Consider the following 16820-nt stretch of genomic DNA (forward strand, 5'->3'; position numbering starts at 1 on the left):
GACCTCCATCCTTTCTATTAGTGTGTCAAAAATTTCGGTGAGCTCATTCACTGGTTTTATCACCCTGGCCATCTGGCTGTCAAGCATTTTCAAGATGTTCTCTGTCACCTGCTCCACAACATCATTGTCTTGTAGTACGCCTGCTTCCTCCTCAGTATCGCCCATAGGTTCCATGGAGCTGTGGCTAGCTGCAGCGCCATTGGCCTTAGGTCTGCCTCCTCTTTTGCCCATTTCTTTCCTTTTGCTTAGATCAGGCTGTACCAAGAAGTTAGCCAAAGATATTATATTACTTTGCCAGATCACTCAAAGTAGTTTTACTTTTTACAAAGAGCTTAAGTATATGTTTTATAATAATCCAGCACTGAGTCTACAAACTAATATCTGCTCTCTTTGGTGCATCATATGACTCCTAATTATTGTGTTTTTTATGCAAGGTATGCATCGTTACCTGCCATATTATCAAATAGTAGTTGTGCTATACAGTTTTCCAATTTCTGATAAGTTCATTCTCTTCTGCTTTACAACTTAACTTAGCTTTTTTTTAATTCACATTAGTGTGTCTATGTGTTTTTGCTGTGTTTTTGCCACTGCCATGCCCAAATTTTTCCATTGTTGGACATTGAAGGTAGTTCTGTTCTTTTTCTTGATGTTCCTATATCAGAATCGGGCTGTTTTTTTTTATTGTGGGCTTAAGTGTTCTTTCCAAAACAGTGACGTATATCTCCTGAATTATAATATTCCATCTGAATTATATCCTCCATGGATTATAATCAAACCTGGATTATAAACTGGAGTAGATGATATGTAAAACACTGAATCATACTCTATATGCAAAGATGAGGGAACAAGCCAAATAATGCTGTCACAACAGCATAAAGGGTTTTCCCAGGAAACATCATTTCATCATCTTAAATCATCCCTCACAACTATTGCCTGCCCTTAGTCATTAGTTGACCTCCTTTTCCAATCCATATTGCTGTAGACAGACATATATTATCTGTCTACAATTTTCTCCTGTCTCTAAGTGAAAACCCCTAAAGTTTCTTGGGGATTTATAGTTAAAACCTTCCATAATATGAAGACTATATCACAGTGCCGGAGCCACAAACCAGGGACTTTATCCTCCCCAAAGAATTTCCCCATAAATAAGAGCAAAGGCAGCAGAAAAGATTGTTGCTTCACTGCTCAGCTCTCTTTTTTTCAAGCTGCTGCTCAAGCACGTACAGAATCCTATGCTGAGGCTTTTGAATGCTCTGCCTTACTATGCAGCTAATGTTTGGTATGCACAGAGATGTGGCACCACTCCAAGAAAGATTTACTTTTTTGTTTACTTCAACCACATTTCTTTACAAGAAGAAAATAATTTTATCTAATTATGCACCTGCGAGAGAAATTATGTTGTTTGGCTTGATCTGGCTAGTAAAAATAAATTAAATTACATGACAAAAGCTAGAAAAGTATATGGAGAATATTAGAAGAGTGAGTGAAAGTTTAATCCTTTTTCTTCTTGCTATATTTTTTCCAAAGCTTCACAGTCATTTTGACACTTGTCGTTTGTCAGTATTTCTGTTCACACGTTGTAAAAAAACCTTCTCCTGTGCAATCTGAACAACAATAAACTCTCCTTAAAGGAGCAATAAGCAGGGATGAATGTAGGCCGGTACGGTCAGGTAGCATACCGCTAAAAGGATTTAAGCCAGAACGCAGTACCGATAAGAGGAGAGAGTGGCTGTCAGCTATAAAGCCTATATTCAGAACCAGTTACTGCTGCATGTTGGATCAGAAAATAGATCAGCTCATGCAGTTTGAAACACAACAATCTGTTTATAAGTCTCGTTTTTTAATTCTGCATTATTTCTGAACTATATGAGCTGTGTTTCTGTGCCTCAACGCTTTTCCCCACTTCTCTTCTCCCAAAAGTGTAAGAGCATACATACACACTCATCTGGCCGGTATCTCTCACGACAAAATAAATATGAATTTAGACTTACTGAACTTTTCGGATTATAAGGCACACTTAAAAAAATTTGATGGTGCGCCTTATAATCCGGTACACCTTTATATATGATTACCATTGCGCTTACTGACCAATTTTATGTGGTACAATGCACTAAAAAATCTGTTAAAATCCAACCAATGGATATTCGGAGCATTACGGTACACTGTGTCACTACCTGATTGACCCCTTGAGCTGTCTACAAGACTGCCTGACCGTAATGTCGAAACTTGAAGTGCATTCATGTAAATACCTCGACATTCTCGGGATTAGTTCACCCTGCAGAGGTCTGCACGTACAGGTATGTGCACAGCTTAGTTTTTATGACTTCTCGGTGGCAAGAAGTCTTTCCATTGAACTGTTTTATATGTGACACCAAGCTTGATACACTGAGATGCTCTAAGCAGCTCAGTGTATCAAAAATAATCTGGAGTCTGGCAGAAGGATATGGGTCAGTGGCTTTGATCTGAGAAGTGCCGTGCAATCCGTACAGACATTTTACCATCCATTCCGCCCCTTCGTCCCACTGGAAGAAAGTGTGGGAATTGTAGGAATTTGCCACAAGAAATGTAGACAATAGTACACTCAACTTTGAAGGGTAAAACGTCCGTGGAGAGTCGGCGTGGGGTCAAGCCCACAGTATGCGCACAGTACACCAGAATATGTGGGAGCCTTTAGGCAGCCTGCACCCGGAGTACACCCTAGCAACAATAAACCTAGTAAGTTAATTCAAAATAAAAGATACGTTTATTTTGGCCTTATGTTAGAAACAGGACAATGTAGTCCAACTACTCTGTCCTCCAGATAGAGACTCTCCCTCCAGGAGAGAGCTGTGTACGTGAAGGGGCAGAGCGATATAACACACTTGGAAGAATATTTAATGCGCCTTATAGTCTAGTGCGCATTATAGTCCGAAAAATACGGTTGTCAAAAAAAAATAAACTACATTAAACTCAAAATGGAATGCGAGCGCTGAAAAATAAAGTCAGACATGTTTTATGAGAGAACAGATGTGATAATTATTTTTAATTAATTAAAAATGCAGATCACTGAATGGACTTGGACCCACACAAATTTCAAAGCTGCTGGTCAGGTATGAACCAAGACCCCTCAGGTCATCAAAGACTTATTCTTTTCTTTTAAGGCAAGAACTAATGATGGGGACATAGCATTATTTTCAAAGCTTTCGAGCTCTGAAACAAACTCCATGAAAACCTGATAGGTGCAGCAACTGTGGCCCTTTTAACTCAGGACCACAAATATGTCTGAGAAGTCCAATTTACCCATAAAGCTCAAAAGTATTGAATGACTTATGTCATACTCACTTTTTTGCATAAATTATGTCATTTTAGTCATTCTTTTGAGTAATTATGTGTCATGACATGTATATATTACCTACAGTAAGTTAATGTATTCCTCCTGTAAAGCTCTTTGAATTACTCCTATATGTGAATGGTGCAAAACAAATAAACCTGTTTTGCTATGTGTTGAGTTTTAGGAATCAAAAAAGCAGAATAACTGACATAAGAGTTAGTTATGACGTAAACAAGCAGAGCATGCTATCTTGCACAGAAGAGAAATAACCTGTGTTTTGGATGAATCCTAGCAAACAGGCAAACGGGCCATAAGCTCCATTCTCTAGTGGTTTTTGAGAAGAAAATAAGCCATTAAGGTGATCAGGTGAAGCATTAAGTACACTCTTAAAAGTTCATGCACTGTTTCCTGATAAAATCCCATCTGAGACTAATAGCATCATGTCTGACCTTAAATTATTTCTGTTTTCTTTTTTTTTTCTTTTTTTAATATAAAAAAACACTTATAGTATACTGATTTATGTTGAATATTCATTTAACTTTCTTCTGCATTCTTGGTACTGTTTTTGTCAAGGTTTTAGGGCAGTACTGGTTGTCTTATAAGTTGTTTGATGTTTTTCCAGGTTTCCCCCAGTTAAAGAACTGTCGCCAGTTGGCACTGCAGTGGGGACTATTTTAGCCGCCGCTATGAATCAAGCCATCTTCTACTCCATTGTTGGAGGAAACGAACTAGGTAAGATCAAATACTGAGCAGGAAATGAAGAGTAATTGAATTATTTCTCAGAGTACAAGATACAAATTGTCTTTTCCATGTGCTTCCTTCCTAAGACTCTCGAATACATGAAACACGCTATGTCTTTGAAGTAAAAGAACATTGTTATTGCTACTTATTATTTATTTATTTGACATAATATAAAGTGATTTCATGTGCAAAACTATTTGTACCAATATCATAAAATATTTGTTATTGTTTTGTTTTAAAGTGTTCTCAAGAAAAAAAGCAATGGAATGATCCTTAATAATGAACAAAACAGCATTTATCCCTTCTGTCCTTGTATAGATATAGAACATACCATTTTTGTTGTACTTAACTTTTAAATGGCTTGTTGTCAAATATTATTTTGAAGATGAAGAGTGGCAAATAAATCTAAATTAATCAAAAGCAGAACAATTGTGGGAGCTGAACTGAGAGAAAGCAGGAATACAACCTTTTTTACTTATTTTTAAACTACTTTTTCAGGTCACTTCAAAGTGAACAGCAGCACAGGTGTCATCTCCATTGCCAAACCCCTGGACTATGAGAATGTCACCAGCTACACCCTCAGGGTACAGGCAGATTCCTTGGGAGTTGTCATGTCCAACCTACGTGTGCCATCTAAAAGTAAGAAATATTAATATTTTAAATATAGATGTTTTGCTATTTGTTTGTGTTAGACTCCAACAGTAAATTCATATGTGATATAATATAATTTTTCTACAACCCATGATGCTTTTTGTGAATCAGTGGCCTCATCTGCAGCAATCAAGCAAGATTCTTCAGCTGCCTTCATCTTACTTCCTGCACTGCGTGAGAAGGCAGCCTCCTCCAGTAGCTCCCACATAACCCAGAGTTCTACTTTTTTAAACATTTCTACCCAAAAATGTCCCACACACACCACAAAATAGAAAGAAACAAGAAAAGTACCAGCACTGTGTCTCTAACTAGAACAGATTCATGACACACTTTGTTGTGACATAGCACAGAAGTGAGATGGGTCATTTGGTGTGAGTTTGTGAGATATTTTTCTTGGCACATTATTTTCGACGGGCCATCCAGGTGAACTAGAAAAATTCGGTGTGGTTTTAAGTTAGTACCAACAGCACAGACTACTGCAGAAGGTTTGTTTAATGCAGAACTATAAACCATATTCACCTGACACTGCTTTTAACCTTCTTTCATGCTTTTGTTTTCTTTATCTGTTTCTAATTTATGTTTTTGGTCTCTCTAAGGGGATGGGTGTACAAGATTATTCATAAGAAAGAAAATAAATCAATTATTCTTTTGTGCTTCCAATTTTTAAGGCCAAATGTGTTAAGAAAGTTAGTTGGAGGGCTGTGTTTCCCATATTGCTGTTGAAATGGGCATTGTTTTTGGGTTGGTACAAGTCTTAAGAGAATCTCCCACATTATATAAATCTATTACACACAGAGTGGTATATTTCCAGTGTGCAATTGTAATAAGTTTGATAATTATGGCTTACAGCAAATAGAAATTAAAATGCATCATAAAACCAATAAAAAGATCTATTTTTAATAGATAAATATCATATGCCATGTTATTGACCATTAAATCACGGGGAAGAGTGTTGACCTGAAAGTTGTCCATCAGGCTGTCATTGTAACCCTCCACAACGAGGGTAAATCCCAAAAGTTATTTGGTAAAGACATTGGCTCTTCATAGTTCTGTATCCACATTAATGGTAATGTGGATGGAAGGAAGAACTGTGGTAAATAAAAATGCACAGGCAACAGGGATAAACACACTCAAGACATTTAGACATTTCCAGGACATGGGCTATAACGGCCATTGTACCGACGCCAACTAATTTAGCAACATGCTCTTTCCTAACACCTCAGCAGTGCCACAGGCTGCACCAACGTGGCCTGGATGCACTAATTCATTCAGAAGGAACACTGACAAATACTGAGTCTGTATACTGTACAGTGCTTGGATATGCTTTTCAGCAGACACACATTTCTGTCTTAAAAAGCTTATCTTTGGACCTGAAATCACTGTTTTTGTAACGAGTATTTAAAATCCCTGAACTGCTGAAATTAATGACATTTTCAAAGATATTCAAATTCATTGGAATGTACCTGCAAGCCTAAGAATATCACATTTTAGAATACTAACTTGTTCCCCTTGTAAAAAAAAAAATGGTAAAATGGACTGAACTTGTATAGCGCTTTTCCAGTCATGCTGACCACCCAAAGCGCTGTGGACTGTCCTCAAGTGTTAAATTGATGATTTTGGAGATTTTTGTATATACTTGGTTGTGTGTTTTAGATGCTCTTGTGGAATTGTTTTGTTTGTAGCTCAAAAAGAATTTAGATAACACGTTCTCTTATGTCCCTACTCCATCTAGATTTTCATTAAGCAAGTTAATGGCCAGTTTACTGACATACAAGTTCCCTATGATGACGAACGAAACACTGCCTACAAACCAGGTTCAACAAATAATCAATGGCCTACTCTTCTTGCCTCCCCACTTCTCCTCCCTTACATCCTAATGACCGTAATTACAAGTAAACACCAGTCAGGCACACAAACCATAAGAAACTGAAAGTAGAGGGCTCTTGTCTCACACATAAGAGAGAGCTTTCAAGTGGTTAGATGTCTTTTTCTTGTTACTCTTGTAACCATGTGTAGAGGCTTCATGATAAAGAACAGCTTTTATCTCAGTGATGTGGCTAATTGATTTAAGTCTCACACCATTGGTTCATTGTTGGGCCGGTAAAATTATCTTACCTTGTAGAACTAATCTACAGTCCGGGTTGTAATACTGTCAGTATACACTCTTTTATTTATTGTAAGGTGTGAATATAACTCATGTCATGTTCTTTAGACGAGAACACAGCATTTAATGTTCTCCAACTTGCTTCAAAGCAACCCTTTCTTTTAGTGGGCCTGTTTTTTTTCCATGCGTTTATGAGTGTGTAAAAGTGAATTAGGGAAGGGCACTGGCTGTATTTATGTTTAAAAGTCTTGGGGGAATATGGGCACTTTAGCAAAAAGAGAAGAATAAGAGAGAAACTCACTCTTCTCTCATCCCCTTAAGCCCCAACCATATGTGATTCACACTACAGCCAGTAGATGTGTAATTTAACGCGGTGCTTTTTTTTTGTTTGTTTTTTTTGTTCAAATTCCCTTGATGCATCCTTAGTTTCACTGCAGGATGACTTTACATTGTTTGTATCCTGACAGAAAAGAAGTCCTTGACATTGTGTTTACCAAAACCTGCAGACCTGGAGGGATTTTGCACAGTCCTTATGTGTGCTGACTATTGCTTAAGTGGAAAAAAAGCCTTGTTATCATTCTGTGCATTTTATTTCTCCCTTCAACACACTGGGGATGAATATTTCAAGCCTCACAAAAAGGGCAGTTCATGTTCCATTGAGTAAGATGTATGGTGTCAAGAGGCTTGTTATAATATTAATTGCTAAATTCTAAAGTTTGCGCAGAATGGCATTGCTCTAAAGCAGGTTTTTCCTATATTTTTGCCATGTTGCTACTTACCATGTTCCCTTTAACTGTCTGTGCTGAATTACAACCCTTTAGATTATTATTCTCATTGATGTTCACAATGGGTCCCTGTTACACTGTTAGATCACATGTGTTGTCATGGCATATTATCTCATCAGTAATAATACTCTACAAGTAGAAAAACAGTTCATTAGAAGGCCAGATTGCATCACATTTGAATAATTTCTTAGAGGTTTGTTTGGCTCAGAATCTGTCACTAAAAAAGAAGTTCAGAACACTTTTCAGCCATGATGAATCACAGAATATGAATGTGAATGACCCAGTCAATGTCTAGGCCTAAAAACATTGGACAATCTGTGTCATGACTTGAAAAATTACACTCACAGATGTTTTCCATCCAAGCTTGAGTTATTTAAAAAAAAAAAAAAAAAAAAAAAAATTCTATATGTTTCTAACCCCAAAATACTTGCAGTAATTGCAATACAAGGGGGTTAAGATTTGTTTTACTAATTTGCTTGAAAACCATGTAAACTTTTTTGTTTTTGTATATTCATGAAATACCAACAAAATGTGTTTATGTTTGTGGTTGTAATATGACAAAATGAGAAAAAGTTCAAAGAGTATCCATACCTTTTTGAGGCACTTTATAAAAGCACTTCAGAAGGTTATCATAGTCAGATAAAAAATACTTCATACAAATATTACATTTTATCTTATTGGAAAGCAAGGGTCATTTCTCACCACAATTTCAAAGAGAATATAAATTGTTTCACAAGTGGTCAAGCTGCCATCTTTAAAAGTGTAAAATAAGGAAGATTTTTTACCACAATGTGACGATGGGGTTTTCTTAAAAAGAAAAAGAAAAAAGTCTTTCTGGGTTATTTTTCATGAAATAATAAATTTCAGAATAGTCTTGGGAAAAGATGAACTTACTCTGATCTGACATTTTCAGGGCCAGATTATGCAGCATCTGATCATCTATGGCCCACATGACTGAATAAGCTTCTGGCTGTTAAAGATGAAACTTTCCTTGCCAATCTTTCTCATTTATAAATGTATGAGGGTGCAGCAAACCTGGCTTGTAAGGCACTTGAAATACAGTGACTCACTCAAACTGGTGTTACACACGGTCCTTGCCAAACTTTGTTTGGTTTCACGTTAACTAAGAGAAATGGAAATCAGAGCTGCATTTCTATCTGAAGTGAAAATCTGTCCAGAACTTTATTTAAATGCATCCTACTGTTTCCACTTTTGCAGCCAATACAGCCAAGGTGTTCATTGAAATACAGGACGAAAATGACCACCCTCCCGTCTTCTCCAGGAAGCTCTACATAGGCGGTGTGACTGAAGACACCAAGATATTCAGCTCTGTCCTCAAAATAGTGGTAAGAAAACAGAAAAATATCTGCTCTCCTGTTTAAATTAGCCAGGCTTTTGATGCAACCATACGTGGAGGGGACTGACTGAAGCAGCCGTGCATGGTTCCCTCCCCTGGCAAAATTGGTGTGTCAATTCACCTAATCAGCAGCACGCTGCAAAGTTTTAATTTGTTCCGCTAACTCTGGCTACATCTGTCAGTTTTGCTCTTTGTGCTGTCTACGTTATTCACTAGCATGTGCCACTAGCATCTTGTCTTCCATAGACATCAACAAAATAACAGTAATATGTTGTAATATGGCTGTGTGCTTTTTGAGACTTGGCTTGTGAAGCTTTGGCTGTTCTCTTACATAATGTTGCCATTTTTCCTAAATGCTGTTTTCTATGCTATACTTCTATCAGTTTACTACAGTTGATATGTTAGGCAGTATCAATAGACTAAAATTATTAAAACCTTTTTATTATGGATTACTTAATAATAATTGATCTCACAATGGAGAAATTCACTTCTGCATTTTAACCCATCCCCTTGGGAAGCAGTGGGCCATTGTGCGGCGCCCGGGGAGCAGTCTGGGGTTAAGGGTCTTGCTGGGGGACCTAGAGTGGCAGTCTTTGGGAGTTGAACTCAGAACCTCCAAAACCCAAGCGCAATGCTCTAACCTCTAGGCCACCACTCCCCTTTTAAACAATATTAATTACATATTGCTTTATTCTGTCATAATATGATTACATCACTAAAACTCTACAATTTTTATGATCAAGCATAACGTTTTGATCACCAACATGAAGTGAATAACACTAATTATTCGACAAATGTTATGCAGCAAGTACACATTTTGTCTTCAAAGCTGATGTGTCAGAAGTAGAAACAAAAGGAAGGATCTGGATCTGAGCAAGTTTCAAAAGGACGAAATTGTGATTAAAAACTGCTGAATAAGTTGGTTCTGATTTAAAGAGGTCAACATACAGATTGAAACATAACTTGATGTATTTAAGGCTGCACCCAGTCAGTGTATTAATCATGCTGACCCCTGTCCCCCAGTGAAAGCACTGCCAGCGGGTATTTAACTATTAGAACTGGAATACAATGGAACAATTTCTCCTGGTAAGTGAATGGATACATAGAAGGGGACCATGTAACACCCGAATACACTATGTAAAGAATGCAATCTGACAGAGAAGGTGTAATACTTAGGGCAATGTTCTACTGGGAAACTTTGAGTACTTTGACTAGGGCCAGGCGAGAATTCCTTCCTTTTGCATTATTGAGAGAATCCTAGTTTGTTGTACTCTTTTAAACTTTCCTGTTTTGCTTTCCTGTCCTCCATCTTCAAGACATAGCATTACATTTAAATTAAAGATAAAGATGTTTAAATAAGAAGTTTGCAATTAAGGAAAAAAAGAATCAGATCCTATTTGTAAGAACAAACTGATGAAACTGAAATGTAAAACTTTTTGGTTAATGCTTCTCAACTTTTCTTAAAATGGTGTTTGGATTTATTTCTATTTCTGGTACAAATACATTTGAATTTCTTACAATTTTACATTTTTGACAGAAAATTTCTATTCTTCTTACTTTTATTACTTAAGTGGTATAGACTAAGCTTCCTTTTGCAGAAGAAAATTAGAAGAAAAAACAAAACAGAAATAACATAGATATCAGTGAGTAAAATATTTGTAGCACAAAATAGCCAATGTCCATACTCTGACAGCCTGTGAGTGTTTTATTGATCCACACATCACCAAGATATATTTTGGGTGCTTCCTCTGACAGAAAAACAAACAGAAAAGTAAAACAACAAATCTCTATTAAATCTGCATCACTTGTCAAGATTTATTTGTGGTTTGGTAACAGTTAGCCTCAAGATAACCTAACTGTATTATAATCATGTATAAACCCTAAACTTAAACATGAAAGGAGTTATTCAAGCTTTCTAAAAACATTGTTTATTCCCCACAACCTTTTGAGACCCTTTTGATGACTATGTATTTGTAGTGCTGCAATAGAACCAGCTTCTTTTTGCGGTATTTAACTTGGGATTAGCGCCAGTGTTTATTACTGATTTACCCTAGTTACAAAGCTGAATTCTTATCTCCTCCACTGGATCATTACTGAAGATATAAGTAATAAAAAGAAACGTTTACCTCTCACTTCGATCCCAAGAATCTCACAAGCATTGACAAGCATACAAAGTTGTAATTGGATTTTTAGTGCTTGATTTTGGCGGTGTGTACTTAAGTTACAAATGAAATTAAAAATTTTAAATCTATCCTATAAATCTGTATTTCTGTGTGAAACTTGCTTTTAATCAAAAACTAAGCATACTCATGGTCATGCAAATCACTGTGGACAGCTCCCCTTGTGACTCCTCTGCTTATTAACAATACAGATACGTAGTTGCACTTAAGCAAGACAAGCTCTGCAACAAGCTCTATTATACGGCGTCATTAACAAAGGACTTAACTGTTTCCTATACCTTAAGCACCTATTCTTGATGCCCTTCTTTTAGCACCTTAGACTGTGTCCATAAAACCTTTAAGGGTTTGCCTTTTATCAGTAGTGTGGGTAAAATATTTGGTAAAATCTACCCCAGTGAGAATATCTGACTGTGTTGATTTATGCACTCCTTTCTTCAGGACTGCACCCGTTGCTACCTATCCCCTTCTGGTAAAATTGCAGGAGAAAAAAAATAGATTGCTGCTATTTATCAGTGTCACCCCACACAAACTCTAAAAATTGATGCATCTCAGCTCAGTGCCTGATCAGTTTTGAGTCCTCGATGGCAAAATTTTGTATATAGATCTGAAAGAAAATAAAGTGGTTTGACATGCAGCAAATTATCCTGATCTACCTTTTTATCTTTCTAGAGCACCAGGTGTTAATTTTTTTAGCTGTTGCCTTTGTGGCTTGCTTATATATATGTGTGTGTGTATATATATATATATATATATATATATATATATATATATATATATTAGGGCTGGGCAAGTTAACGCGTTAATTTCGCGTTAATTCATTAGACTATTAACGGCGATATTTATGTTATCGCGCATTAACGCATGTTGCGCGCTGTCACGGCAGCACTCTCCCGCTCCCCCTCCCCTCTCGTACATGGCTCAGCGGCGCCAGCCAATCAGCACGCAGGCTCAGCCTGGCCCGCCCACTCAGCTCTCACACAAACTTAATACACAAACAGCTGAGAGAGACCGCAGCAGCGAAAAAACATGAACGGGGAAGTAGCACCGTTTGGCTTTATTTTAATACCGTAAATGAAATCAAGCTGTATGTTTTGTAAAAAGCCGGTTCATTTCAGTGGAAACACAACAAATTTATCTAAGCACGTGAAAAAACATGAAAACGTCGAGCCCCAGAAACGGAGAGAGGAGACGAAACTTCTGTCATTGCCCCGACAGACCCACAGACGTCTCTGACTGAGGCGTTTCAGTCCTCCAGGGAACATCCAGGTAGATCAGTGGATGGATGGATGGATGGATGGATGGATGGATGGATGGATGGATGGATGTTACTGGAGCCCACACATAACATGTAATTAAGACCTTGAAAGAACCCAGTACATATATTAAAAAGTGTTATTTAAGATAAGATAACATTAGCTAATCCTTTTTTTATCCCACGACGGGGACATTTATAGGATTAAAGCAACAGGCAGGTGCACACAACACAGACAAAATTACATAAGGATTGAAATATATAAGAGGTGGATTAGCGAAAAAACACTGAACATTATTGTTATTATTATTATTATTATTTAATTGTAATAATAAAATAAAAACCACAAAACCCAAAAGGTCAACAGTTTCATGATACATCAAGCTTAGGGACTGGCTAATATACAGCAGGTCAAAAAAGGCCATATTTTGGCTGCAGTGCTTGCTGTTCTCTTATGAAGAAAAGATCAACTAGTGCACTAAATTCAATAGATGGGTTGAAAATATCCAGTATAAAATAAGTGCTACAAATGTTACAACACTTTTGTTCATATGGCAGCAGAACATTAAAATAAAAGTGCTCTTTACACTACTTTTGAATTCATTCTTGGAGTTTGTAAATACAATGCGATTAATCGCGATTAATCGCGATTAATCAGGGCGATTAATCGCGATTAAATATTTTAATCGTTGCCCAGCCCTAATATATATATACACACACATATATATATACACATATATGAGCAAGCCACAAAGACAACAGCTAAAAAAATTAACACCTGGTGCTCTAGAAAGATAAAAAGGTAGATCAGGATTATTTGCTGCATGTCAAACCACTTTATTTTCTACACAAAACTGGCTGGCGTGCCCTGTCAGACAAAGAAATAAGAAAGAAACAGTAATTAGCGTGATTCTGAAATGATCAATCCATTTATATCAACACCAACACTTACAAGTTCAAAGGAAAGCTTTTAAAAATGGAAAAGGGCAAGGTAAAAGTGATACTGATATGTTAAGACTCATGATTCAGAAATGCAGAAATACAGTGTTTTTAGGAATACAATTCATGATTATTTTTTAAAATACATTGAGTTAGAATGGATTATGTAAGAGTAAAGCAGTTCTGCTCCCTGACTATCCTTTGAGGAACATTGCTGTAATGCAACATATATATCCACACACGATAAAGACCATTAGTAAAAACTCCCCAAAATCTACAGCATACGTCCTGCTTTTTGGATTTTTCAGCTAAATGTGAACTCATTGTAAGGCTGTGTGGCCAAACATTTTGGTTCAGTCTCCACACATTCACCAGGCTGCTGTTTTCTCTGAAAAAAAAAAAAAAAATCACTCTACCCTACCTGAGCAACACCATGTGTCAGGCACACAGCACTAATTGGCTCCACACAATGTCACTGGAGAAGAATTGGGATTTGTTACTAATAAATACCAGCAAGATACTGTTGCACCATGCCAATTGGACTTTGTCACAGTAGACATTACAGGTATTCTAGCAGGGAATGGATAGGTATATTAATAAGGGCTCTATTTCACCTTGGCACATGCTAGGTATTTATTAAGAGAAGTCAGTGCACTTAATGCAACATAGTCATTTGAACTCTTCTATAATTATTATTTGAAATGATTTATAATTTGTTTTCTAATTCATTATTACATGCTGCTTTGCTATTACAGGCCACTGACAAGGACACTGGAAACTTCAGCGCCATGGCATACCGCCTAATTATACCTCCCACAGCAGAGGGTCAGGACAGCTTTGTCATTGAGGCCTACAGTGGAATCATTAAGTCAGCCATCATGTTTCGAAACATGCGCAGGTCCTACTTCAAGTTTGAAGTTATTGCCACTGATAACTACGGGAAAGGTTTCAGCAGCAGTGCTGAAGTTGTGGTAAGTATTCACTTTAGTTTTTCTGTGGGATTTGGAGCTTTCCAATGTTATTGATGAGTTATGTCAAACTCATACAGGAAAACCTCCACTGGTGTTCACACTGATTTGTTTGTACAAGTGGAATTTCAGGGTATTTTTCAAATCAATTGGAAACGTTATAGATTTCACTGAAAATCACCAAAGATCGCAGAACGTTCAGTCATAAATGATACATGGCAAACTCCTCAACAGAGGAAAGGCTATGAACTTTGCATTTCAGAATCATTTAGTCCTATTCTACATGAGGCAGCAAAAAAAACTACACTTAAAAACATTTGTAGAACGTCTCTTAGGTTTTTATCAGATAAACTGGTATTTGTCAAGTCCTGAGAACTGCCTCGGGTTCATTGCCATTACTAACTTGCACAGTTTAAGCTTGCCGTTCTTCACCTTAAAAAGATGTTGTTGGCAGATGGTGGTTGCTGTGTTTGGGCGGGATTTTTTCCCCAGGCTTTGTGGGAATTTCATGAGAACATGATTCTGTCGCTGCTGGGTGTGGGCAGCCTAATTTTTTTTTGGCTGCAGCCAGTGAGGGGGTGGTGAAGGCCATTGGCTTGGTTGCAGCGGGGGCTCTCCTGTGCAGTGCAGCTCCAGTTTCAGTCTTCATCAGTGAACTTTGAAAGCTGCTCCTGTTATCTGTGGGGGACCAAACCCCATACCATATCCATACAGTGTATGCAAACGTTGCACACACAGACACACACACAGACACACACTCACACAAGATTTATTTCCGTACTTGAACGTTTTATTGGCTTCTATAAACTTAGGTCATGCCATTGCCCTAAACCTAGCCCTTTATCCTATAAATGTCTGCCACCTAAAGACTGGATTTTCACTCCCCATTAGACTTTTCAGTTTTCAGAAGATAAGTTGATATGACAGAAAAGGTCCTAAATAGGTAGCAAAAACAACTAAACACAAACACACAAAGAGCATACATACAAAACCTGTTTACAAGCAGCTTGGCACAAACACCCAATTCCATTCACATTCATAATAACATAATTTCAACTGTTAATTAATAATAAGATTTATAATTCCAACAGCTACTTTTATAGCTAAATATTATATTGGTAAAATTAAACTACGTTACTAGATTTTTCTTTCCGCACCAAAAGTACTTCCTTCACATTTAAACTGTGTTGTGGTAATATTTTAACGAGAGCAACTCTTGTTTCAGGGAACATTTGCATTTTAGGACATCTCGTTGCTGTTTGAATGGGAATTTGACTATGCTGACTTCAGCTGTTGCTTTTACCATGATCATCGGAGTATATTCTCTCGACAATCATGATGTGGCCTTCATACGCCCCAGAAATTGATGTTGTAATCTTCTTCATTGAAAAGATGTATGTTAAATTAGATATATGGAGTAATACATCAGTGTATCTTTTAAACACAGGAAATTAGGACTGAAGAATTTTTCTCAATAAGTTAATTTCTAATGAGGCTAATAAAAATAGTCATACCAGATGTCAATATCAACACAAGTAGAAAATAATAGAGATATTCTTTATTGGGTAAGTTCAGGTGTACCAGCAGGAAAGTAAAACGCAAACGGTAGCATGCAAATACTGTGGCCATGTGTGGAACCGCAAAAGACTCCAAAAGGTGCTCCTGATGACCTTTTTTGACTTTGTGGCAGCTTATCTACAGCTGAGGTGTCGCTGTTAGAAAAGTTCATCAGGAAGGCCAGGTGTGTTCTAGGATGCTCCCTTGAGCTAGTGTAGGTAGTGGGAGACAGAAGCACTCTGACAAAAACATTACTGGTGGACAATGTCTCCCTTCCTTTGCAGGAAACCATTGCAGAGCTGGAGCAGTCTGTCATTCAGTGACAGACTGCATCCATCCTAGGTGCAAAAGGAGCGTTATCACAAATCTTTCTTCCCAGCAGCTGTAACCTGGGGCTCACGCTGACTAAGGTGCGGGTTACGGTCCTGATCCAGTTCCGGTTTCCCACAAACCCCCACTCACACTGCTCCTAGGGAAACAGTGGTCAGCTGTGGCTCCGGTTTCGGAAAGGTCGCTCTTGAGAACAGAAGTTCACGTGGTCCTTTTTGTTGCTGTTCCTCATAAATGATTAAAAAGTGGCAACTGTTGGCAAAACTTGTTATCTGTGCACATAAATATCCTAGTTAATCCTCCAAAAGCCCCTCCGTTTCCTTGTGTTTCTGTTTTGTTTACACTAGTCAAGTCGGCATAAGTTGGTGGGGGGATTTTATTCTGAAATTCATCCTGAAATTATCCTGTCTAGCACCCGTGTTTCCTGTTTGGCTGATGAAATTCTGGAGTTTGATCCGGGGACAGCTGCGGCGTTCCATAAACTTTCTTCTTGCGGAATGTGTTGCTGTGCTGCACTGCCTTGGTAACCGGACCCACAACCGCACGTGGCTGATATGAGTGGGCACATACATTTTTAATGATCAGGGTTCCTTGCGGCGCCGGATTCGTATCTGCATCAAATTCAGCGTGAGCCCGGCCTAAAACT

At 37.7% G+C, this 16820-nt stretch overlaps 1 protein-coding gene across 4 annotated transcripts in view; it reads left to right on the top strand.

The window, feature by feature from the left end:
* Window positions 1-16820, top strand: part of pcdh15a (protocadherin-related 15a) — a gene marked incomplete at its 5' end in the record, with an annotated part of 170277 nt that overhangs the window by 114678 nt on the left and 38779 nt on the right. For all 4 annotated transcript variants that reach the window (XM_036125847.1, XM_036125848.1, XM_036125845.1 and 1 more), the window contains 4 exon segments: window positions 3933-4042; window positions 4550-4690; window positions 8810-8937; window positions 14075-14290. In XM_036125847.1, coding sequence (XP_035981740.1) covers window positions 3933-4042; window positions 4550-4690; window positions 8810-8937; window positions 14075-14290 — 595 coding nt within the window.

Source organism: Fundulus heteroclitus, chromosome 22 (genome assembly GCF_011125445.2).
Source record: "Fundulus heteroclitus isolate FHET01 chromosome 22, MU-UCD_Fhet_4.1, whole genome shotgun sequence".
Taxonomy (NCBI): Eukaryota; Metazoa; Chordata; class Actinopteri; order Cyprinodontiformes; family Fundulidae; genus Fundulus; species Fundulus heteroclitus.